Raw genomic sequence first — 24,757 nt, 5'->3', positions numbered from 1 at the left:
ATCAATCCCCGCGACCAACTAAGACGGCGATTTCATCCATTCACACGAAACAAATTCAGTATAATGAATTTTTCGGTAGACTCGAAATATCTCAGAACAGCAGTAAAGGTTACTAAATATTCGTAACCGTGCCCAATAGCGCTAAGGATTTTAATCAATTTATTAGCATTGAATGATGTAAATGATGGTTAGAGCCAAGCATTTTCGGATACGTTTCATTTGAACTGCAGCCTATGAGGATGGATTTTATTCGTTTGCCTATTGTGACGGTAACTCAACTTCGTATCCCTACAACCCTACCTCCACATAAATCTACCTGCTCTATGTAGAGCTGACATCTTATCCTATATCTTTTTCCAAGGTCCACACTACACGAGAGAACTACGGGCGCTAGATACGTGGGTAATACAATCGACCTTCAATTGAGGCTGAGCGAGACGGCAAAGACGATTTAGCGCGGTTCCCCCGTGTTTTGAAAGGCCATAACAGCTATAGGTACAGAGATCGCCGTATCGGGATACTTCTTTCGATAAAAATATTAGAGGTGAGCGGTTGTTACCTCGTCTGTGGCAGTGAGAATCGATCGACATAAATCAGCCAGCCAGTGGCACACATTCCTCCTTGCCGAATAAAGCAAGTAACAAGGATGACATGTATCGTGAGCTTATCTCCGCATAACCAACCTAGGAAGTTTTCCTAGTATATCTTTCTGCCTGTAGGTACGTCTTGGTAAAATAACAAGGTAGTAGAGCCGCCGAAATCTCCTAAGCTCGCTAAGGAACTCCATTCCCCATTCCAATAAAAAGAATTCTGCTGCCTGGAAGCCCCCAAAATGCAAAGCCACCCGACCCATGCAACTTCATACCCCTGACCGCTGCATGTCAAAGTGAACATTCATGATAGCCCCATTTAATCGCATCCTCTCATTCGTCCCATACCGCTCCAACTGAAAGGGAAGGATTTATTGGGCTTCTCGAAAGCGCAAGAGAAACATGTTATTGTTGACCGGGTGCAAGACGAGGCTCATTTGGGCGAGAAATAGTTAGAATCACCGTAACATACATACACACATATAACATTAATATGGAATCCATCCCGCCCAATTGCCGTGTACTAATCATCCTATGGTGAACATCGTGAGCCGACTGCCGTATAAGCGAGGGCAAGGCCAATTGTCATTGTGTTGCAATTTTGTTCACCTCCATATATGCTATATACGCTTACTCAGTCCAACTCCTAATACCATATATCACGAAGTCGACGACTAAGTCACTCTTTATCATCTATCTTGTATCCCTCTATCCCAACACACACATGGCATAATCTTCATCTCTATTTACTACACTCTCGTTGTCAAGATGAACTTCCAATCGTTCGGGCGCCAGACTTGGGCCCTGACGAGGAAGAACCTCCTCATTGCGGTTGCTCGAAACTGGTTAACGACACTTCTACGATCTCTCGTTTTCCCCATAGCTCTCCTAGTAATCCTACTCGAAATCCAAAACTTCTCTAAGGACACCAATAGATATGGAATCGGCGATGTTCACTCTATTCGGAGCCTTGCCGACAGTCTAGGAACCGACACGAAATCACTTGTTCTAGTTCAGGAGCCTGGTCTAGGTCCCGATTTCCAACCGGTCCTCAACAAGATCACGGATCCCCTTAACTCTAATAGACTAATCTACCTCAATGACTCTGCCCAGATTGACTCGACCTGCCCAGTCGACTACCACGGGAACTCGCCATGCCACGCCGTGGTAATCTTCAAAGACACTCCTCTCAGTGGGAACATCAACGCGACATGGAACTATACTATCCGGACAGATCCCAGCCTTGACAACTGGGCGTTCAACGTGTTCGACACGAACAGCGCTACCGACAAGATCTACTTGCCTCTTCAACTCGCCATCGAAAACGCGATGTTGAACTTGACTGACACTCCAGATTTCATGGCGTATACAGCCGTGACGCAGGAGAAAAGGGATGAAGAATCGCGGAAGAGCTTTATCACTTTGGCTTTGTATCTCCTGTCTTTTATTTACTACATGACCTTCATCCCGGTAAGCCACCACGTTTCTGGTATGATGGCCGCGGAGCGAGAATCCGGTATGTCAGATTTGATCGATGCGATGGGTGGAGGTGTTGCTTGGCCTAGAGTATTGAGTTATATCCTTACCTTTGATCTGTTGTATCTGCCGCTTTGGATCATCATGGGAGCCTGTAAGTTATTAACCATCAATTCTCACGGAATTCTATTTCTAACGCAGATTATTAGTATACCAAAACCTCCTTTTCCCCAACCAAAGCGCAGCGGTCACGATATTCTGGCAAATCTTCACGGGCTGGGCGACAACAAGCGCCAGCGTCTTCGGCACCGCATTTTTCAAGCGCTCAGCCTTCGCCAGTCTATGGGTATCACTGATCCCCTGGCTCCTCTCCATCATCGCCGCTTTCACAGAGAACCTCTCCAAGCCCGCTCCTCTCGGACAAATCGTGGCCCTAAGTTTCTTCTTCCCTAGCATGAACTTCATCTACTTCTTCAACGCCATCGCTAAAAACGAGATCGCGGGGATCCAACTCGACATGCAGAAGCCGATCCCAACATCGGATCTAGATAGTCTTGTGTCGGGTCAGAGGGGTGGACTTAACTGGGTTAATATCACGGGCCCGTATTTCCTTTGGATTATTCTGGCTGTGCATATTGTTGTGTACGGGCTTTTGGCTATCGTTGTTGAGATATTCCTACATGGGAATAACCGCCACCGTCGGACATTTACCGAAGGCCTGGAAGCGGATAACTCTCATATCGCGATTGAAACGAAGGAACTAGAGAAGCAATACCGACCTTCGTGGTTCAAGAAGCTTTTCTGCTGCGCTCGTAACCCGACGACGAAGGCTGTTGATGGTTTAAATTTGATCAGCCAGAAGCGTCAAATCCTTTGCTTACTGGGCCCCAATGGTTCTGGAAAGACAACAACCCTCGATATGCTAGCGGGGTTCCAAACACCAACCGGAGGTTCGGTGAACATCAATGCTTCGCCATCGCAACTAGGTATCTGTCCGCAACGCAATGTATTGTGGGATGGTTTGACAGTCTACGAACATCTCGTTGTTTGGAACACTCTCAAAGGCAACGCTGAAGATAAGGCTGCTCTTGAACAATTAATTGAGCAGTGCGATCTTACGCTTAAGAAGAACGCCCTTGCGAAGAACCTAAGCGGTGGTATGAAGAGGAAGTTGCAATTAGCTTGCATGCTTGTTGGTGGCTCTTCTATCTGTTTGATGGACGAAGTTACCTCCGGTCTTGATCCCCTATCCCGACGAGCAATCTGGAACGTTGTCCTAAGCGAACGATCCCGAAGGACTATGGTGTTGACTACTCACTTCCTCGATGAATGTGAGGTGTTATCCGACCATATTGTCATTATCACTCTAGGAAAGCTGAAATGTCAAGGAACACCAACCGAATTGAAGAATCACTACGGAGGCGGCTACCGCGTTCACATCCCGAAGACCGAAGACATCACAAAGATATCGTACCCAGTAACGGAGAAGTCCGACCGGTTCATCTGCAGAACACCAGATTCTACATCCGCTGCTAGAGTACTAGCCTCGCTTAAGAACTCGAAAGATGAAGAACTGTTTATCACTGGACCGACTGTTGAAGATGTATTCCTCAAGGTATCCGAAGAGCCACACACCCTCATCGGCGAAACCCCCGAAGAAATCTCCATCGCCGACTCCCAACCTAGCAGAGTAAAAGGCCCACAAGTCGAGCCACCCCTATGGGTAACATACTCGCAGCAATTCAACGCCCTCTTCATCAAGCGAGTCCAAGTCCTCCGCTCAAACTGGTGGGCCTACCTCTTCGCGCTCGCCATTCCCATCATCGCAACCTACTTCATCGGATTCTCACTCGAAGGATACCAAACCCCCGACTGCAACAACCTAATCACCTACGGCTCATACGACAGCCGAATGAGCGTTTCCGATTCTAGCCACATGGCTCTCGGACCCCCATCCATCAACAACACAATCGCCGAAGTTATAAACGCAACGAACAAATACCATTACCGCGGCTACGGCAACGGCCCCTACGTCTTCAACACGCGCGACGAAGTCGAAGATTTCGTGCGTACGCACTCGATTAACATAACGTACAGCGGCGCGGTATGGGTAACCAACGACTCGACACCGTTCGTCGCGCACGACGCACAGGCGGGTAAGCAAGGAGCGACCAGTCTACTAAACCTAGTCAACCAAGTGCGAAGCGGAAAGTCCATAGCTGGGTATACATCAAGTCTACGATCGTACCACCAGGCCGAGGGCGGGTCGAGTATGTTCTACGTGACGATATTTTGTCTCCTGCAGACGCTGTACCCGGCTTTCTTCGCTTTGTATCCGACGTATGAACGCCGGTCCCAGGTCCGCGCGTTGCAGTACTCGAATGGGATTCGTCCGTTCCCGTTGTTGTTCGCGTATTGGATGTTTGATTTCGTGTTCGTGTTGATTATTAGTGCTGTCTGCACTGCTTTGATGGCTCCGGCGGCTCCTTGGTTCGGGTTGGGATATGTGTGGTTCGTGCAAGTTCTGTATGGACTTGCGGCTGTTCTGTGCGCGTACTTGATTTCGTTGTTGGCTAGGTCGCAGCCTGCGGCTTTCGCCTTCACTGTGCTGATTATGGCGATTATGTATGCCCTCTCGGTCATTACGTTATTGGTAAGTCCATCCATCTTTTTTCTCTTCAACTTAATGATCAAGCGAGACTAACACCAAAAAGGTCATTCAAATGAACGACAGTGGGAACCAAGTAACCAACGACGGAACTGCTTTCGGTCTCGGTATCATCTTCCCGATCCAGAACCTCATGCGCGGTTTAGCCGTCAGTCTAAACATGTACATCGTGCGATGCCGCGGAACAACTATGATTTCGCAGCCGGGTTCGATCTACGCTTTCGGTGGTCCCATCATGCTACTCATCCTACAAATCATCGGACTTTTCTCCTTGCTACTATGGCTTGAGGGTGGTAGCTTTGCATGGATCTCCAAGCCGAAGCCCTTACCCCCAGCAGTTGACTCTGTTTCCGATGCCGAGAAGAAGCTTTCTGTATCTTCAGGCCGACCGGATGTCGATGCGGAAACCGCCCGTGTAGAAGCCTCTGACTCAGATCTCCTACGCGTTCTCCACGTATCTAAGAACTTCGGTCCAAATGTCGCGGTTGACGATGTATCGCTCGGTCTACAAGAAGGCGAGATTCTAGCCCTTCTAGGACCTAACGGTGCCGGCAAAACAACTACCATCAATATGATCCGCGGGGACATGACACCAAGCAGCGGCAGAATCTATCTCGAAGGCGTCGACGTCCTCCGAAACAAGCGCCTAGCACAGAAGCACCTCGGTGGTAAGTCTCCCCTCCCTTCCCCTCTTTCTTCACACCCATTCACTAACAGGTGATACAACAGTATGCCCACAATTCGACGCCCTAGACCTCCTCACCGTCCGTGAACACCTAACCTTCTACGCGCGCTGCAAAGGCGTCGAAGACATCCGGGGCTCCGTATCCTACGTAATGTCGCGCGTCGGCATAACAGCACACGCATCCAAACTCGCCGCCAAACTCTCCGGCGGCAACAAGCGCAAGTTGAGTCTCGCCATTGCCTTACTCGGTGACCCACCAGTCCTGCTCCTCGACGAACCTAGCTCCGCCATGGACGCAGCCTCCAAGCGTGTCCTATGGCGCACTCTCGCGGCTGTTGCGCCGGGTCGTTCGGTATTATTAACTACGCATTCCATGGAAGAAGCCGATGCCTTAGCCACGCGCGCAGCGATTATAGCGCGTAAGGTATTAGCAGTCGGATCCACGCAGGCGCTACGTAAAACGCATAGTAACGAGTACCACGTGCACCTAATCCTACGCAGCGCACCCACATCCACCGCGGACGAGATGCGCGCGATTGAGGATTGGGCACGGTGGATGTTTAACGATGCCGTGCGTTTCGAGGGTGAGAGTTTAGGTGGTCAAGTCCGGTTTGTGGTTCCGGCTGATACGCCTGTGCCCGCTGCGGAGCAGACCGATGGGGTTGTTGTTGAGGGGGATAGGAGGGCCACGCAGAGTTTTACTAGGTACTTGATTGAGACGCTGGAGACGAGGAAGGATGAGCTGGGGATTGATTGTTATTCGATCTCGGCCGCGACTATGGAGTCGGTTTTCATGAAGGTCGTTAAGGAGAGCGATGCTTCCGAGGATGAGGGACGGCAGAGGAGAGGTTGGTGGCCGTTTTAGAGGTCGTCAATGTTGGTTAAAACGATTGGAACTCGTGTTTGAAAAAAAGAAAAGTCCTTTAGATACCCTAGTTTGAATATCTCGATTTAATTTGTAATGAATTTTATGATTCAATATTTGCCTGTCCTATTAAAGATGCAGTTGGCATTGCAGTTATAAATAATATTCACGGGTGGAAGTATGGGACTGAGAGGTTTCGGAGTTTGTCCGATATCAATCGACTGCCTTTCGGTATGCCACATATTGAACCTGTTGTCTTCATCAATGCTTCTGAAAGTAGGGGTTTCAGTAAGGAAAGGAAAAAAAAGAAAAACAATCGGGACGAGGAGAGTCGATATTATATCCAGATCTAGGTATATATCACCACACCATTCGCATCTTTAGTTTATCTTGCCCGACAATATCGGCCTCTCTAGATGCTAGCTCATCTACGTCCCAATTAGATGATAAATATCGGCCACTGAGCCACATCCTGCGCTCTTTGGTAAGCCATAAAATGAAGTCTGCGCAAAGGTATGGGTCATTTGGTACTAACGGAATTATCAGTAGGTAAACAACAGGCACTCAATGTATTGGGATCATACTGTCATCACGTATACCCTCAGGGTCATTGTACCTACCCATCCGGCTTTCGATATCTCCTGGATGGACCACGGCGGTAAAAATGTCCGGCTCCATCGCCGCTAGCATTTCAATATATCGACATTGCGCCAGTTTACTAACGCTGTATGCTGTGTCGTGTCCTGGACCTCCGGTTGCATGCATCTCATCCGAAGAGATAGCAATGACCGCACCACCGGTTCCATGGGGACTTTTCTTAAGCAGCGGGAGCATGAAATGAGTTGCTAGATAGAGCCCATTGCAATTCACTTCTAGAGCGGTGGCGAAGTCGTGAGGCGTGCTGGCGACGCGAGTCTCCTCCGATCCAAAATAGTCAGCGGTGTAGACCAAAACATCAACATGACCGAATTCGTCCTGGATCTTGGAAGCAAATGCTTCGACTTCCGAGGGGATTGTTATGTCGCATAGATGAAATTTCAAGTGGGTAGACCGGGTATATCTCCGCAGCATGGAGGGAATAGGGGACACCTCGATTTCAGCAGCCGAAGCACAGATACTAATAGCCGTGGCGCCAGCTTTCGCAAATGAAAATGCCACATAGGCGCCGATATCGTGACTTGCCCCTATAATGCATACATGGAAAGGCGAGGGCAAAGAATTGGGTCGTGATATGATGGTCGGGTAGGGTATTTCATGTGTAGTTACGGTAAAGGTATCACCCTTGACATCTGTATTTAGTGTCATGGTGGCGTGAAGGCATCTGCTAACTACTCATTGAATTACCATTGGCGTTCAAATGAGCGAAGAGAGTTCTAATACGTTGTTTCGAGACCAGCGTTAAAAGGGAGACTCGGCGTACCATGTGCCGGCATCATACATACTATGTTAGTTGTTGGAAGATCAAATCCCAGGATAATAGACCAGGATATGACGATCCAATGGTGGTTACAAACCCGAATCTGTACTCACAAAAAACTTATTGGTTACATCGCAGCTCTTAGCTAACAGTTATACCCGATTGATTTGTAATGCCAAACTTGTTATTTCTTTAGTTTACTAAGTCTATTTAACTCAGTAAAGTTGAGGTTATCTTCAAAATAATGCTCATTGTGACTAAATCGTAGTACATATTGTGTATCGGAGTTGTGACTTGGCTGCAGTTTGTGTGGGAATACGATATTGAATTTCGACGTCATCTGATTTAGACCACTGCCGAACCACTGTTATACTTGGATCTGACTCGATGATTGTAGACCTGGGTTTTGCCGATTCGAGCGAATGTCTCGGACTTTCAGAGGTGGGCTAATGATGAAGGACTTGGCGCAGAACGCGCCGATTTGAAGACGATTGGCTTCGGCATCTTTGACGCTGGTTCCTATGATACACAAGGCTGCTTAATATAGTAACGTATAACAACTGTCGCGAACTATAACTACTTTAGTAGATATCGTACAGTCGAGTGCCACGGATAGATCTATGGGTACTCGGAGTAATTGGTTCTTAGAAGAAACAACAGAGACAAAGTTCGGAGATGGAGATGGGAATTTGGTGTTGTCGGGCACAAAGAAAAAGCAAATTGGAGATACATACATACGCAAGTGGTCCGTGCTTTTGAAGTTCCAAGGTTGCATATATCCACTCGCTTGAGTCCTGCAGCTAAAATATCCACTTTTCCATCAATCTACACAAGATCGACCGCCAGTTAGCTACTGCCAGATTTCACACCGCATCGTTCTTGTCTTGCAGCAGTGGGAAGTGGCGCGTCAAAATAGAATAATATAATGGGATTTGTGGCACTAGCTCTTACTACTCCTTCCCCGATTTCCCTCTTTTTCTTCCTTTTTACTTTTCTCACAACACCATCATCTTCCTTCGTTTTTTCGTTGGAGATGCGTGTGTGGTGAATGAAAGGTTTTATGTGTGCGAAGTAGAGTTTCATGATACTTGGCACCAGCTGAGTGTTGTTCTTAGAAACACTAATTCTTCAAAGACCAGGGGGATAGTGCAAATCGGCATTACCCCTGGGCTTTGACCAGTCACCTTACGAGGATCGCCATTCTTTACTCCGGAGATCGCTCAAAGGAAAGAAAAAAAAATCAACCAAGGCTCTCTATCTCTATCTTCAGAAGGCCTCACCAATTTCAACGTCTTTATTTTTTTCAGGCAATCAGGCACAACTTTTATCCTCTTATTTTCTATAAATCCTACAGTCACTAGCTCAAACTTCATCGAGTCACCTACAATAGTCCACCGCCTAAAATCCCAGCTGGCCAATTGATGGTGGTAAAAGACAAATATGTAAGCCGGCTAGCTCTGCCCCTATTTGTGGATGCAACCCGGCTTTGCGGCATCTAATTTTAAAAAATACTTGTCCAGTTTTAACCTTGGGACTTTTTTTTAACAGATCTTTCTTACACCATTACATCGACAACGATATCACCAGAATCCATACATAAAAAATCCTACGCTTCCGCACGCATCTAACCTGATACATCTCGAATAGAGTGTCTTCCTCCGTGCTGCTATCTTTAGCGTCTTACTCTGGAATTCCAAATACATCATTGGTCTCCTTCCGACGTCGCCAAGCCACACACTCTTCGTACTACGTCGATTTCGATTCAATCTCCCTTTTCTTTTGCACAACGTCGAAACTCCCTCATACGCTCCCATTCGACGTAATGGCTCGTATCCAGATTCCTCTCGACGTTCTAACGTCGCGCCTGAATATTTCGGATCGCTTCGAGGGGTTCCGAAACACTTCACTCTCCAGCAGATTTGCCAACATGCGCCCCGTTGGTGAATTCCTCGACTTCAAGCGCCTCTCGAAACCAGCAAATTTCTCCGAAGTCCAGTCGCGTGTTAATTACAACCTTGGAACTTTCTCGAGCAACTATGCCTTGGTTTTCGTGCTCCTCAGCATCTATGCCTTGATTACGAATCCTCTCTTGCTCTTCGATCTCGTGCTTCTAATTGGTGGCATGTGGCTTCTTGGTCGGCTCGGTGGACAAGATCTCACCATCGGTACCTTCCATGCTACATCGTCTCAGCTGTATACCGGTTTGCTCGTCACCTGCGGTCTTCTATTTCTTATTGCATCACCTTTCTCCACTGTCCTATGGTTGATTGGTGCAAGCGGCGTTGTCATTGTTGGCCACGCTGCTTTGATGGACAAGCCTATCGATGAGGCTTTTTCCGGGGAGGCGGTCTAGATGGTCGGCCGCGAGCTCCCAAATTTGCGCCCCAATGGGGAAGACCATCGAGGCGCCCGCGAAGAGGATGGGGAGAAGAGGAGGATCACGATATATGGAGTACCGGGCGCAGGGTTGTGGAGGAGTTGTTGGAGGACGACGAATCGGATACACAAGGTGCTGATTTGGTGACTACATCTGGTAATAGGCGGTTTGCGAGTGATCCGCTTCGGTTCACAGGAATAGATTTAGGCGGTGGTGCTCAACCACGAAATGGTCATGCTTATCAAAATTCGGACGAAGACGATGATTCTACGGAAGACGATTCCCAGGCCACATCTGACGACTCAGACCAAGAGGATGATCCCGCTACGAGAGAACTTGACGAGGCCCTGGTACAATCTGCTCTCGCCAGGATGCGAAGGGCCCAAGCCAAGGGCAAGCAGGATGTTAAACTTAATAAGCAAGAGCTTGCAGCTCTTGAACGCAGGCGGAAACGTCTACAGGCTGAAGCGGAAGCTACAAAACGACGTAATGGAAAACAACGGAAAGAAAAAGAACAACGTTATGCCGTTCCCCTTTCACATTTCGGGGGTCCATCTGGCTCCAACGAATCCCTATCACGACGTGCCCTACCTTCGACCGACGAACAAGACCGACAACTTGGCCCACCAATGGGCCGATTTCCTCCCCCTAACGCATCTCGTACCCGCCCTCGTTCGGGAACATCATCTACATCATCTACCTTTCGTCCTCAATCCACTGTAAGAGAGACATCACCCTTTGATTATCAATACGTAAACGCACCCCCCAATACCCGACATGCCTCCGATCCTTCAGGAAGACCTACATCTTCTCGCTTATCCCACCCACATGACGAGGATTGGACACCTCCTTCCTCATCGTCGTCTCACGAAGCCAGAGATCCCTTCCAATATCAAACTGCGGGACCAGAGGCCGCTTCGGAAGTGCCGTATGGTGTGATACATCGCAGGCCTGTTCCTACTGCAGTCAGGAGTAGTCCACGGAGAGCTAAGAGCCGGGATGCGAGAGCTCAACAGGAATTAGAGGATGAGACAACAAGTGATGATGGAGGGCACGGCGGGCGAATTGGTAGCCGAGGTGAGATTCTCGTTGAACAAACGTCACCTTCACCTGAGCGGCCCAAGACCAAGAAACCCTCGTCTAGCCAGGCGTCTGTCAAACGGAAAGCAACTAGTAGTGGTAAAAAACGAAAAGGGAAATGAGTCGAGTAGAGTCGTTGGTTATAGTCTTAATAAAGAAAGCATACCTAAGGTACCTAGGTACATGTAATACCCAAAACATTGATAGAATGATTTTTAATGATATATTCGCGGGCGCTTCGTTCCACTCATGATTTCACATCATACGATTCACATGCGATTTTAAAATATTTTAATGGAAAAATGTGACTAAATTCTTAAGTCTAACATTAGGGTATCGTATCGATTCTTTCAAACCATTCTTCTTTTTCCAGACATCAATCGTGAACCCCAACTCTAGCAAAAGGTATACGTAATGAAAGATAAGAAGTGAAGAAAAGAACTCTTAATTCAAAAACTAGGTCCGCCCAAACCGGAACGCCTCATATTAGGTAGATACTTCAAGTATCAAACTCATTCCGCCCGCCTGCTCGTCCGTTCATCCATCCGTCCGGCCGGCCAGGCGTTAAATCTCCCAACCCCAGGGTATCCCGAATTATACATACCCAGAGATGAGAAATGTGTGATTATATGATTTTCTTTTTTGGTTGTTTGTTTTATTTAGTTGGCTTCACGCCTAAGAAAAGAAATCTCGTATTCCACTGAAGAAACCGCCGGAGCCACTGCTTTCACCGTGGTACTCTCGACGGCGCTCCCATTGGTAATCATTATGATGGCCGTGCGGAGCGCGCTCAATGGAAATGGACTCATGGCGTCCTAGACCACCGGCCATGCGTACGGCTTCGCTCATTAGACCGGTGCTATCGCCTGAACCGGCACGTGCGGCTACGCCGAGCATGCGCTCGATGGTTGGTGGTAGGCGGAGTCCAAAACGCGCTAGGAGCGCAGTTAGGGCACCGCCGGTGATGAGGGGCATTATGACGAGCATGAATACTTTGAGGGGGTGGCGTTTGGCGTAGTATACGAGGTCGCGGAGGAGACGCTTGAGTTTCTTGAGCGTGCGCTGCAGGAAGGAGGATCGTGGTTGCCGTTTGTAGTACGAGTTTGAACGACCTAGGGGTGGGGTGTTAGTATGTTTGTGTATACGTGGTATGTGTTACTCTCGGTGGGGAGGTTGGTGGGTGAGGGGACAGGTGTTACTTGACAGGCGAGCACACTGCATGCGAAACTAGGAGGGGAAAAACTCACCGAAACTGAAGAAACTCCGCGTGCTGTTGTTGCCTCCAGCTAGGTTGAAGAGAGAGCTCTTAGAGGCATTGTTTTTGGCGTAGTGGCTACCGCTGGTGCTGCGATGGCTGTGATTGCCACCGACACCGAAGAAGGACGCAAGACCTGAGTGTCGCTTGCTGCTGCGGTGGGAGCGCGATGAATCCCGCGACTTGGAAGTCTTGTGGTGGCCGGATCGCGACCTGCGTGTTGAGGTTGAGATGACGGATTCTCCGTCCCAATCCCAGGAACCCATATTTGCAGATATTATGTTGGTGGTATATATACACGGGATATTTATGAAATAGATGATTATGAGAATGTTTCACTCAAGTGTTTGTGTGAGGTCGTGAGACGTTGTCGTCGAGGTCGAGTCTCACAGAGCTGTTGTTCCTGTTGCTTGCAGCGGGTCCAAAATGAGTGAAAAGAGAGAGCTCGGTTCGAAGATCAATCTTTCTCACAGCTGCTCAGTAGATCCGTTTGTGGAAGATCAAGATCGTATCGTATCGTTTTCTTGGTCTTGACGATCCCTTTTTGTGAGCTGCAAAGCACCGGCCAGTCTACGAACAATCAAACGGGGAAACCTTTGAAATCTAGAACTACCCACTTCGGCAGCACGCGATGGACTCGAATGTAAGAAAAAAAAGGTTTTAAGGCTTAGGAGAGCATCGTGAGTTGGAACTGCGAATGAGAAGAGAGGGATCGTCCCTTCACCGACAATTTGAAGTGGCTGGGCGCACCCCTGAACGATCAACCTACTCTAAAACTACCCTAAGACTTTGAGCTAGTACGGTTCCGCTTTAGCGTCTGGCTCCGAGGCAAATTTATGGATCTTATGGGATTTATGGGTACTTATGGAACTGGTGGGTTCTTGCCAAATCTGCAACAATGTGGGTTCGACAGTTTGGGCCACCTGCAGTTTTTCAGGTGGAACCTTGGAACTGGAGCACCTGCGGCCCAAAGGCGGGTCTAAGAAGGAACGGAGCTCACATATAGATTAAGCCACCGTGGCTAGAACATTTTAATTGTTTCTTCTTTGGGTAAGTCATTATGCTTTAAAGCCACAACTATGACGTTTCTATCTTTTTATTGGTTGCACTCTATTATACCCATCGATTTAGCTGCTATATCGAATTCCCAACGCAGCCTGATTCAAGTGACGACGACAAGTTCTTGACCTTAAAAAACCGACGTGGTCCTATTATTCCTTTCTTATCCTTCTTTACCTATACCCTTTCGACCAAATACCAATTTTATCAATACACTCCCCGTATATCCAAAATGGCAGACAAGACCCCTCCAGACTACTGTTCGTCACCGACAAACCTTCTACCAGACCCCACTAACACGAGATGAACCGTATATAGACAGAATTCTCGAGGTCTCCGTGACTGCAAGCACGCAGCAAATTCGGGATGCTTATAAACGGTGTGTTGTTCTATCTTATCCTATCATTCTTACTCTTGTGACCTGTTTCTGTGGTACTAATAACTCTTCCCTGTAACATAGAGCAGCTCTCAAAACCCACCCTGACAGGGTTTCGGCCGACTCGCCCGAGCGCGCAGCTAGGACACGCAAGTTCCAACTTGTGAACGACGCTTACTATACACTCTCCGACGCAACCCGGCGGCGAGAATACGATGCCCAACGCAGGATGTACTACGGCAGCGGTAATAGTAGTAGCGGCGGCGGACGTAGCACGTATACCGATCACTTCGACGACCCCGAAGAATCCGTACCTCCCCAGACCGGGGCCGGAGGGCAGAACCCGTACTCATGGGCGTGGAACTTCTTCACGGGCGGAAACACGAATTCCCAGCCGAACGCACGGCGCGAACGGCAAGAGGCAGAAGATGAACAGTTTGGAGACGTGTTCGAGGAAATGCTGCGAGAGGAAGGGCTTGCGGAAGAGGGCAGTAATAGACCTACGTCTAAGTTCTGGAGTATCCTCGGCGCGGCTAGTGGCAGCGTCATCGGCTTCATCGTAGCTAACATGCCCGGTGCGGTCGCGGGTGCTGTTGCTGGGAATAGGTTGGGCGCTATAAGGGACACGAAGGGTAAGAGCGTGTATGCGGTGTTCCAAGACTTACCGCAGGATGATCGTGCGAGGTTGCTAGCGCAGCTTGCTACGAGGGTGTTTAGTCATGCTGTTGGAATTTGATACGTTGGTTATGATTATGGTTTATGACATGCTCCTCTTGTTGGAGGTAACATACGTTCGGGCTCATCCTTAATGTTAGAATTCGTTGCGTGGAGTTCAGGCCTGCGTTTTTAAAGGACTAAGCAATGGATGGGGGTACATACCGTATCATAGAGGTTATCAGACTGGCTATCGGTGTAAAGGAAAAACACTCTTTGGTATTTAATCCATATATGAGAATGATATTATCAAGAAATCCATATACCAAAAACCCATGAAGTTAGATGTACGATATATAAGTGTAATCGTAGTCAAAGTGTTCTGTGTATCATTTTCTATCGGAATATTTCGATCAATGGAGTCGAGTCCGCGAATTTTAGCACACAATAGTGGATGTCTTAGGTACATACGCTCTGCCTAGCAGGTGCCGGTAGGAACCTTAAAACATCAAAGCAACAAGTACAACCTTAGATTTTTCCTATAAGTACGACACATAACGGAAGGTATCACCTTCATATACATCATCTGAAGTCATACATGTAACTTGAAACATGTAACTTGAACTGTCTTAAAGAGGAAGTTGCGAGCAGCGTACGCGAAACTGAGACGCTATTCCATTTGTGGATCACCTTTTCTTGTCGTACCTGACAGGGATTAACTAGGTGCTCTCCCCCACCATTCCGACCCTCGTCAAATCTTCAGCTTTCTGTCTCCTTCCTACAACTACCTACTTCTCCCAAGTCCGGTTTTATTCATTCATTTCGTAGGAATCATGGCCAAGCCTATAGAGATCACCACGCATGAACAATTTAGCGACTTGCTAAAGAACTCGCGTATTGTGGTAGCCGATTGTAAGTAGCCCCCCGAATCCTTTCAGGTACCATGCGCTTCGCCCCGCCATCCTAGTCATTATCATCGTCATAATCATTCTGCGACGCGAAGCTGACAAGTCCACCTAACGTGTAGTCTATGCGAACTGGTGTGCTCCATGCAAACAAATTGCCCCCTTCTTCGAACAGCTCTCAAGAAGTCTTTCGCGCCCCAAAGTCGCGACATTCGTCAAAATCAACACCGAGGCTGAGGGAGCTAAGGCTGTCGCCGCCGAGTATGCCGTTTCACATCTGCCTACCTTCATCGTATTTCGCGATGGCTCCGTAGTCGAGAAAATCAAAGGAGCCGATCCGAAACAGCTCCAGGCTGTAGTCGAAAAACTCAGCGGCGACATCGAGAACGCAGCGCAAGGGGGAAGCAGTAGTAGCAACGACGGGGGCATCGCTTGGAAAGGAGCCGATCTACCTCGAGGTTACACCGATGTCTCGGACACTATTGATGTACGCGGACTGGAACTGTTGAATGCCGACGAAACCCATTTCTCTGTCCGAACCCTCTTCAACAAGAGCAAGCCTTCGGGTTTGTCCAAGGAGAAGGCCTCGGGCGATCAGAAGGACTGGATAGAGAGTGACACAGACGAGCAGCTGTTACTCTATATCCCATTCAACTCTGCCGTCAAGCTTCACACGATACAGGTACGTACATATATACTCGAACCCTTATACTCAACTACGCAATAAGCTAACGCTTCCCTAGATCACTTCTCTACCACCCACGGATGACGATGAGGACGACGACGACGACGAAGTACCGATGAGACCCAAGACCCTTAAACTATTCACGAATCGCCCCCACAACCTAGGTTTTGATGAAGCAGAAGACATCACCCCCACTCAGACTATCGAAATTGGCGAGAACGACTGGAACTCTAACGGTACTGCGAACCTAGGCTTACGATTTGTTCGATTCCAGAACATCACGAGTCTTATAATCTTCGTTGTGGACGGTGACGGCGACAGCGAAAAGGTACGAATAGACCGAATAAGACTTATCGGCGAGTCTGGAGAGAAAAGGGAGATGGGCAAGCTGGAGAAGATCGGCGATGAAATGGGTGAATAAACCGTCGAAGAAAAATTATAAGCACGCGTCAAACGCGGTTACGATCATGGACAATGAGGACAACGAATGGATTGCGGTGATAGACTCCGGATACCACGGCGCTGCAGCTATATAGATAATATCACCCAATGGATCCCATGCTCGGTGCATGATTATTCATTCCTATCATACTTATGCCACACTTTTGAGACATACAAACATATCTTTCTAGCGTCTAAGCATTGCCAACTAGTTCTAGTCACTTCACATGCAAAAATGGCTGTCAAATTAATTACGCGACGTGTGGTTCGTCGAGTTTCGAGCTCATCTCACCATCAATCGCACATTATTTCCTTCCTTTCCCATGGCCACTACAACTTGCGGGGTCTGGTGTTGGACAAAAGCTGTGCCACCTTGAGAAATCTCAGAAGCAGGTCAACTACGATAATTCCTAGGATACGTGGCATGCCGCATGGTATTCTTGACGCTTTATACGAGTATCGCATCTAGCTAATTGGAATGGTGTTGTAACTCTGACGACGTGTAAGCGAAGGGGTTAAACCCGGTAGGGCTATTATATGGTATGTCCAGCATTCTCACTGCGGTTCGAAGAAGCAACCAAAGGCTTCAATTGAATTCGAACCGACATCAAAAGCGAGATCGCCGGCTTGCAATTATAATCACTCTGGGGCATGACTGACGCTAAATATCCATGGAAAATTCCACTGAAGGAAGAAGGGATTCGAGCAACACGGGAAATGTTCTGTCATGCCAGCCGCACGAAGAAGAAAAAGAAGAAAGAAAAATCAAATTTGCGATTTCGCGTTCGAACTTTTCATTTGCGCTGCTAGCGTCCTTGACAGCTGACAGAAGATTATCTAGATTATCTACAGCTGTAATTAATGTGTTAGTGGGTCGGTTGTCGCGCTAGTGCGATAACCGAGAACGGGTGAACGGGATATCTTCGGCGACGCTGAGGTAAGATGAAACTTTGCTTTTTCGAGTTTATCCGGTTTCCTCTGATGAAATTGGATTGGCTCATTCCAACTTTTTCCACCTTTTTCTCAAATATTCCGACGTTTCATTCTTCGTTTCCTCGTTGCACTGCAGAAGTTCTTCCAACATTACATTTGATCCATCCATACCTCCTAATGTTCTTGAAACGCAGCAAAAGAGATCAAGATATTGATCACATCAGACCATTCCCCCATCCATTCCATCATCATCATCATCCGTATCATCCTCTTACTATACCACGGCAACAAGCGGATACACTATAGTTGTTTAGTCGTCTTCCCATGTCTTAGAAGTCTAGATGCGACTCTTCCTTTTGTTAAGGACCCTTGGAACCACTAGACCCGGGACGAAAATGATGGCGTTAATATACCCATCCACTTGGATTACTTCCATACTAAAAAAGCGCCTCATCCTGTTTTCGTCAACTCATCCCGTCCGCGGTACGGTACTGCGTTACCCTCCCTCAAATAACCCAAGTGGGAAGAAAGAGGGATTTATGTATGCACGTTTCTTCATTTTTTTTCAAGGTTCAAGGGGTAAAATAATGAGAATTGACAAGACAAGCCTCGGTCTACATATACAGACATATATTCGCCATCGAATATGCATCAGGAAGGCTTCCGGTCTGTCGCCAGCTATGCATTTCGATCCATTGACAAGCATTGACAAGCATTAGCAAGCCTCGTCCTGCTACAGCCCCAGACTTGGGTCTTTCTTTTACTGTATTCATATCATTATTGACCCCCATTCCCTCCCCCTCTCATGCAACGTCACGCAAGTGCGTACACTATCCTACACTATCCCATCAGCACGGGGCTTTTTATTAAGTCGTCAGAAGCCGCACACACGGTAGCAGCACTAAACCACCCCTGGGACTTCGTCAGCTGCTCTAGCCTCCGTCTTAAACATGAAGGCCGGCTGCGTGATATCTGCACGTGTGCCACAGAGGCAGGGTTCCGACGTAGCACGAAGAAAAAAAAAGCGAGCCAGCATTGGGAAGAGCATCGAACGTGGTATGCAGCATTAATATCCAACTTAATTGTTCCATTTATAGACCGTCGCATGCCATGGCTCCCTATTCGTCCCTATTCGGCTTACAGGACACCGCTATGCAGAGCCCTCTTTACACTATCGTTGCCCCCGTCACGAAACTTATAGCTATCGTAGCAGTCTTATTAACCCGGGCCATTTAATAGGATTCTCCAGCACGCTTCAGCTTCCCTTTTCAGGAGCTGCTTCGCTACGTTGGTTGTACGTCAGCGCCCACCGACTTATAGCTGAGTGTACCACCACCTATTCGCTATTCGCCCTCACCCCATAATGTCCCTAATGTCTCTTTCTGGAAGGTTTGCGCCGTTCGGGCGTCCTTTGAGAGATGTTAGGTCATTTTTCGAGATGTTTCGCTCACAAGTCCGTTACATACCCGCATGACAGAACAATAACTACCTATACCTATGTACCCTTCCTTAACCCCCAACTTTTTTTTTACCCCCTTCCCATCCACGGAAAAGAAGCAAATGGCTTGCTATCCCAAGCCACTCCTTTCCCTTAGCGGGCTTCACTGTCTCTCATATTCTGGAGACATCCACTCCATGTGATCAAGCACCATGCAATCTTGGGTACATGGCTGCACCGTAACCTTAGTCGATTTCTTAATGTCATAAACATCTTACATCATTCCCTGCTATTCGGCTCCCCCTTGATTTTTCCTTGGTGACTTAAATCTGCAATTTTATTTAGTATTCCTATTGGAATCCAGTTGCTTATCTTCCGTCATCATCAATAACAAGAAAAAAAAGAATTTTCTGCTCTAATTGCGTCCAGTGGCAGAGCTAAAGAGCAAGGCGTAATTATTATTTGGAGTAACGGCGTATTATTGCTTTAGGGTCCTCCCAACATCGACTTAGCAATCTAATTATCGGCCAACTTATACAACAACTTAAGATTACCTGCTCGTTTTCCCCTTAAGGCTTGCGATATACCTCAGGATATATAAGTAGACGTTTATTTTTGGTTGAGGGATCTTCAAGCTGAAAAGAGAGACTTTGAGGTCCACCATCGATAGAACAAACGGCTGAAAGCGCCCGGGGGTTGTGACCTGACAGAAGTTCATGCTGCTGGATTTGCTGGATTCTACTAGTGAGACGCACTTATATCGAATTTCCAGTTTGCGGCCCCGAACCAACCCAGAGACAACCAACGTACTATTTAGAAGCGAGGGACAATAATTTCCAGTCAAACCCGAGTCTTTCAATACACCAAAAAAAAAATCATTAGCGAAACAAGGAAACCCGCGCAGCTGACGATGGCGTCCCAATCGCCCAGCTTTCCGCAATTTTCCAAATTGCCGTTAGAATTGCGAGACATGATATGGGGATACGCCCTCCCTGAACCAAGAGTGTATGAAGTCCTTGACTCTCCGTCCTCGAAGCAAACACAGACTAGTCCCTCGGGTCGTCTGATGTTTGCCGACGTCCGCAACGAACCGCCGCCCTCTATCGCACGAGTCTGTCGCGATGCTCGACAAGCGGTCCTTCGTCGCTATAAGCCTATCGCTTTCTCCGGGACAGTCAAGCATCTTGACCTCCGCCGAGACATCATCCTGCTCGATTCCTACTTGCAAGTGAAGAGGCTCCTGAAGGTAATCCGGCTACTGAGTCAAATTGAACCGATACGCCGAAGCGCTACTAGGTTAGCCCTCGGTACATCGTGGGGCCTACACACTGGGTTACATCTGCGAATGTTTCACCGCAGCGTTCAGACAAAACGCAACATGGCTCGGTTCCTCGAATACGTGTCCAAGTTTCGGCAGCTCGACACCATCATACTCGTCGTGTATCAGCGCTCGGCTTTCGGACTTCGGCTCCGGTGCTGCGGTTCCGGACCGGGTTCGGGTCTAAGTCCGAGCAACCAACATCAACACCACCAACACCAAACCCAATATCCAAATCAGCGCGGGCTACCTTGGCGCCATTACGATTTGTACGAGTCGTACCATTTCAATTTCAATGTCAATTTCAACTTTGACAACTATTGGCTGCGACGACCGTATCAGAGTAGGCTCGTCAGATACGACCCTGAGGATGACAATAGAACAGAAATGGAGAAAGCACAAATACCACTACCACGACATTCTAAGCAATGCGCACACGACCCGCAGCCGCGTGGATACCAAGTGCATGATTTAAAGGGCACATTCGAGAGCTGGCTGCGGAAGTTTGCGGAAGATGAGACCTTGGGGCCTTCTCTTAAGGTACCCGGGTTGGAGACCGCTACTCTGACTTGGATTTACACTGGAGTTCGCAACGGGGGCTTTTATTAAGGAGGGTATACCAATTAGAGCATTTGGGCGTTACTTTTGGTCTGATATTGTGGATATACATGCTGCATTATTGTTTATTACAGTGTATTAGATCAATTGGTGTACTGTATAGCATTTGACTTGGAATATTACATTTTTTCTGCATTATATTGTCAATGCTTTTGTGTCGAACATGATAGACATGTGAGAGCAATTCCAATGAAAATTCAACCTCCCTTTTGCCACTCGACTACGGGTAGATATAATACATGTTCGTATATGCGCAGTACAAGGCCTAGACTATGCAACAAACTTGTTTTGGGGGAACATTGGCCCACAAGAAACCCACAACAAAACGACAACGAAGCTATTCCGTACCAAGACCTGAATAAATAGGCCAGTTTCTACACGCACACCACCGAAATCTTCGGCCAACACACCGTCTAGGTAAGCTGGAATAGGTATTATATAGCTGGCCTTACAGCCTGTTCTAGACACTTACATATCGATATGCGCTTGTCTAGGGAACCCGATTTGATGCCTTATGCCTTACCTCGCATTGCATGGAATTGCGTTGGTAATTGTCCAGTGAGTTGGGGGTTTGGTTCACCTTACTTGACCGGACCCGACCTTACCTATAGACTATAATCAGGCACCAATGTTTATGCATGCATGCAGGAACCATGGTAATAATGGGTTGTTCATTCGTCCCCTTTCCGGTGAATCGCATGAACCTGATGTGGCTGTCTGTCGCCTGGCGTTGTGGTCCGGCTCCGATGCTGGATGGCTTACTTACCTTACCTATGTGTTAGCCGTAGTTGGTGGTTTTTTGGGAATGGGGCGGGCTCCAGTTTACTGCATACTTATTACTTACTTGCATCGGCTAGCCAGCGCAACCGTAGGGGCGAAGGGCCTGGGTACGGTGTATGGAGATGGGAATTGGAGATATGGAGGTATGGAGATGTTTATGTTGGTGACGCGTAGGGCGAGGTGGGGAGTTGGGCGTTGGCATATGATAGTAGGGAGAGGGGCATGTGTTGGCAATTAGTTATGTTTAGAAATAGAGATTTTAAGGATGGAACGGCGTATTCGCATTTCGCTCGTGGGTTCGGGATTTTTTTTTATGATGGAAATTTTGTGCGTGTGCATGCGTTTACGGTGGAATTGCCGATGACTTAACAACGGGGTTATGACTTGTGGAGTGGAGCCTACGGTGACTCAGTTGATGTAACGCCGGTAAGTCTTTGGTGATACTATGGGAGTTATTGTTGAGACTCAAGTCTAGGAGGTTATAATTGAGTGGGGAGTTGGTAAAGATCCATGTGATTTTACGGTAGTTGATGTTGAAGGGTTGATATTGTGATGTTCGTGTGCTGCCGATTGAAGAATGAAGCAAGAAGTTTATTCGGGCGTATTTGAATATTAGTAGGGTTGAGCTGTTGAAGAGAGAATTAAAGTAGGATACGGTCAATTGGAATAGTAACTAGGGGGGTTAAAATAATGTTGAAAGATTACCTAGGTATGTATTTACTTAATGAACGCAACGTTTGAACTCTTTTTGACTTATGAAGTTGATGATAAGTATTTCGCGGACTCGGACAGCTTAATCGAAATGCTGGCTACTCACAAGAGGAGTAAATATCCCAACCACCAAACAAGAAGACATTGTAATAAAAATAATAGAATAGCTTCTATATATTCATACGTATAGATATATGTCCAAGAATTACTCCCCCCAGACGTAATCCTGCACTACACTTCCCCCTAATAGCCCCTTAAGGGCAACACCATAATCGCCAGCATTTGGCGTGCGCAATAACGTGTGTATATGGAACTTTGCCGGTTTTGAATTCGTCAGGAATACGCCGGAGTGATGATCGAACTCAATAATAACGACCGGGCTTTGGATCCGGTAATAGAACGGGTCGGCATCGCCGCTACCTCCTATCCAGCTGAAGTAAGTCTCGCCGAAGACTTCCGCGCAATCCTGTAGTTTCAGCTCGCGCGATCGTGCTGGGAGGTAAAGTAAGTACTGCGACAAGATAGCTCGGACAAGCTCCTGCTGCAATTGAGAAAGCGACCCAACAACAATACCCTCATACGGCACAACGCGATTATCCCGATACGCACCACACAAATGCCTCTGATCATCATGATTCCACCTCCCCTTCGGCATCTTCTCATCCTTCATCTTCTCATACACCGTAGCCTGTATCCTCTGCTCGTCACTCAAGCTCTGCATCAATTCCAACCCCAATCTTTCCTCCTCATGCAAGATCCTAGTCCCCTTGTACGGCCCCTCATCAATTAAATTCGGCTCCGCGCCCGTAAACCATGGGCTCACCACGATCTGTGTCTTGTATAGAAATACGCTAAGACATAAATGATGCCCGTAAAACGAATACCCCCATGGCGTGTCCTCGGAGGGTGCTCCGAAGAGCACGAAGTTGTAACTATACTCATTCATTACTTTTGCCGCGTTCACAAGCTCGCCGAGGAAATGGTTGATGCGCATAGCGGAGCGTGCTTTGGCGTAGCCCTCGGGACTTAGCGTATTCTCTACCAGTGAAAGGACGGTGTCCCGGAGGGAGGGGGTGAGTTCGTCGAGCCGGATACCTTTGTCGCTTACGAGGAACTCCGGGTTTGACCAGGAGCGCCATTCCGGTGAGTCGATGTGTAGGAGGGTGCGGGTAGATTGTGCTGGGCTGAGCTGGGTGATTATGCTGTTGGCGCTAGCGACGAGGGTGGTGATGGGGATCCCTTCGTCGCGGAGTTTGAAGAGGTTTGGGCGGATAGTGCCTGGGAGGTGTTATTAGTCCTGATTGTGTAACAGGTAGCTTTTTCGTATATCCTCTCGACCCCTTTTCTTTTCTCATCTGACTCCTTTCATGTCATAATAACTGCCCGTCTTATTCCCCTTTTCTTCCTGGATGAATACTAATTTGCGAAAAGCCCGGGGCAATTGAAGGGAAGAGTGAGGGATGACCTACCGTCATTCGTCACACCCTTAAACGGTTCCTGAAACAACTTCCGCCAGTGCACATATAACCCATAGAGCCACGGTGGACGATGGTGTTCCAGCAGTTCCTCAGCATGGCCATAAGCATCATTCTGCGCAATAGCCTGGAACCGTGGTGTATTCAGATCCGGCAAGTATTTCCTGAAGTCACTATGCTGCTCGTCCTGTTTTACCTGAGACGTCATCTCGATACTGCCAACTCAGGTGTGATGCTGTATACCGAGGTGTGTTTCGGAGTAAGTCCGAAGCTTGGCGTTATGATGTAACCAAGTTTTCGGACAAGGTCCGAAATAGTTTCCACAGCTTATGAACGCAACTGTCTCGATAATATTTCCCCTAAAATATCGTAAATACCTAATCTCACTTTAGAACATAAGCAATGTCAAGATTGAATGAATTATCATCATCGGGACCATCCGGTGCTAAGTAAGAGATCGAACGGTCCATCGGCTCTCCTTAGGCAGTGGAGCCGACGCGATCCAACGCGGGGAAATATATCGGCTCTTGTATAGCGGGCGGCCGGCATTACTTAATCCCCTGTGTCAGTATCAACATCGACGTCAGCGACATCAACACCTACATCTCATACACCTAAAAGCGAACTGTTTTTGTCTGTTAATAAAAGTGGCGAATTCCGCAGCGAGCGGTCATCTCATCTTTTCGTCGTTCAATTATCTACTACCCCCTGGCAAAGGGGAAAAAACCATCTGGTTCATACAGATACAGATTTTTCTTGAATCTTCTGTTTTTGTTTTCATGACACCCCAGACTCCGACTCGCACGCGAAGAAGCATCAAATCATTCCTAGGGTACCTAATCAATGCAAGATTCCCCTGAACCCCATCAATGCGCCGTCTGCCCATCCATCCATCCCGTCCACTGGCTCATCGCTAACAATAACACCAATATATGCAATGCAAACCTTGCT

The 24,757-nt window shown here is 47.8% G+C and overlaps 10 protein-coding genes across 10 annotated transcripts; 7 read left to right on the top strand and 3 right to left on the bottom strand.

Annotated features, from left to right (window-relative positions):
- Nucleotides 1-974: 974 nt before the first annotated feature.
- F4822DRAFT_80045 (P-loop containing nucleoside triphosphate hydrolase protein) lies at nt 975-6,374 on the top strand. Its single transcript, XM_051464003.1, has 4 exons — nt 975-2,220; nt 2,276-4,719; nt 4,781-5,402; nt 5,464-6,374. Exons 1-4 carry the CDS (start codon nt 1,359-1,361, stop codon nt 6,282-6,284), a joined length of 4,749 nt encoding a protein of 1,582 aa, XP_051309302.1. The 5' UTR covers nt 975-1,358; the 3' UTR covers nt 6,285-6,374.
- Nucleotides 6,375-6,644: 270 nt separating this feature from the next.
- Nucleotides 6,645-7,589, bottom strand: F4822DRAFT_434639 (uncharacterized protein; the record flags this gene model as incomplete). Its single annotated transcript, XM_051462040.1, has 2 exons — nt 6,645-6,814; nt 6,869-7,589. 2 exons carry the CDS (start codon nt 7,587-7,589, stop codon nt 6,645-6,647), a joined length of 891 nt encoding a protein of 296 aa, XP_051309301.1.
- Nucleotides 7,590-9,523: 1,934 nt separating this feature from the next.
- F4822DRAFT_434638 (PRA1 family protein-domain-containing protein) lies at nt 9,524-11,280 on the top strand (the record flags this gene model as incomplete). Its single annotated transcript, XM_051462039.1, has 2 exons — nt 9,524-9,971; nt 10,046-11,280. The coding sequence occupies 2 exons, from the start codon at nt 9,524-9,526 to the stop codon at nt 11,278-11,280; spliced, it is 1,683 nt and encodes a 560-aa protein (XP_051309300.1).
- A 167-nt stretch (nt 11,281-11,447) lies between these two features.
- F4822DRAFT_420903 (uncharacterized protein) lies at nt 11,448-13,329 on the bottom strand. Its single transcript, XM_051459738.1, has 2 exons — nt 12,406-13,329; nt 11,448-12,270 (listed from the first exon to the last, which is right to left on the bottom strand). The coding sequence occupies exons 1-2, from the start codon at nt 12,677-12,679 to the stop codon at nt 11,834-11,836; spliced, it is 711 nt and encodes a 236-aa protein (XP_051309299.1). The 5' UTR covers nt 12,680-13,329; the 3' UTR covers nt 11,448-11,833.
- On the top strand, nt 13,324-14,894 carry F4822DRAFT_420900 (DnaJ-domain-containing protein). Its single transcript, XM_051459737.1, has 3 exons — nt 13,324-13,732; nt 13,791-13,851; nt 13,933-14,894. The coding sequence occupies exons 1-3, from the start codon at nt 13,705-13,707 to the stop codon at nt 14,582-14,584; spliced, it is 741 nt and encodes a 246-aa protein (XP_051309298.1). The 5' UTR covers nt 13,324-13,704; the 3' UTR covers nt 14,585-14,894.
- Nucleotides 14,895-15,022: 128 nt separating this feature from the next.
- On the top strand, nt 15,023-16,859 carry F4822DRAFT_79997 (putative thioredoxin). Its single transcript, XM_051464001.1, has 3 exons — nt 15,023-15,414; nt 15,530-16,089; nt 16,151-16,859. Exons 1-3 carry the CDS (start codon nt 15,336-15,338, stop codon nt 16,511-16,513), a joined length of 1,002 nt encoding a protein of 333 aa, XP_051309297.1. The 5' UTR covers nt 15,023-15,335; the 3' UTR covers nt 16,514-16,859.
- Nucleotides 16,860-17,615: 756 nt separating this feature from the next.
- Nucleotides 17,616-18,301, top strand: F4822DRAFT_79999 (uncharacterized protein). The gene has a single exon (XM_051464002.1). The coding sequence runs from the start codon at nt 17,808-17,810 to the stop codon at nt 18,183-18,185; it is 378 nt and encodes a 125-aa protein (XP_051309296.1). The 5' UTR covers nt 17,616-17,807; the 3' UTR covers nt 18,186-18,301.
- A 1,172-nt stretch (nt 18,302-19,473) lies between these two features.
- Nucleotides 19,474-21,358, top strand: F4822DRAFT_420894 (uncharacterized protein). The gene has a single exon (XM_051459736.1). The coding sequence runs from the start codon at nt 19,815-19,817 to the stop codon at nt 20,829-20,831; it is 1,017 nt and encodes a 338-aa protein (XP_051309295.1). The 5' UTR covers nt 19,474-19,814; the 3' UTR covers nt 20,832-21,358.
- Nucleotides 21,359-21,478: 120 nt separating this feature from the next.
- Nucleotides 21,479-22,204, top strand: F4822DRAFT_420892 (uncharacterized protein). The gene has a single exon (XM_051459735.1). It carries the CDS (start codon nt 21,646-21,648, stop codon nt 21,856-21,858), a length of 213 nt encoding a protein of 70 aa, XP_051309294.1. The 5' UTR covers nt 21,479-21,645; the 3' UTR covers nt 21,859-22,204.
- Nucleotides 22,205-22,528: 324 nt separating this feature from the next.
- F4822DRAFT_79972 (uncharacterized protein) lies at nt 22,529-24,411 on the bottom strand. The gene is made up of 2 exons (XM_051464000.1): nt 23,801-24,411; nt 22,529-23,609 (listed from the first exon to the last, which is right to left on the bottom strand). Exons 1-2 carry the CDS (start codon nt 24,012-24,014, stop codon nt 22,537-22,539), a joined length of 1,287 nt encoding a protein of 428 aa, XP_051309293.1. The 5' UTR covers nt 24,015-24,411; the 3' UTR covers nt 22,529-22,536.
- Between the last annotated feature and the right edge of the window lie 346 nt (nt 24,412-24,757).

The sequence above is a fragment of the Hypoxylon trugodes genome (genome assembly GCF_022578975.1).
Source record: "Hypoxylon trugodes strain CBS 135444 unplaced genomic scaffold F4822scaffold_11, whole genome shotgun sequence".
Classification (NCBI taxonomy): Eukaryota; Fungi; Ascomycota; class Sordariomycetes; order Xylariales; family Hypoxylaceae; genus Hypoxylon; species Hypoxylon trugodes.
The sequence above is the reverse complement of the archived record's forward strand: the minus strand, read 5'-3'. Positions and strand labels throughout refer to the sequence as shown.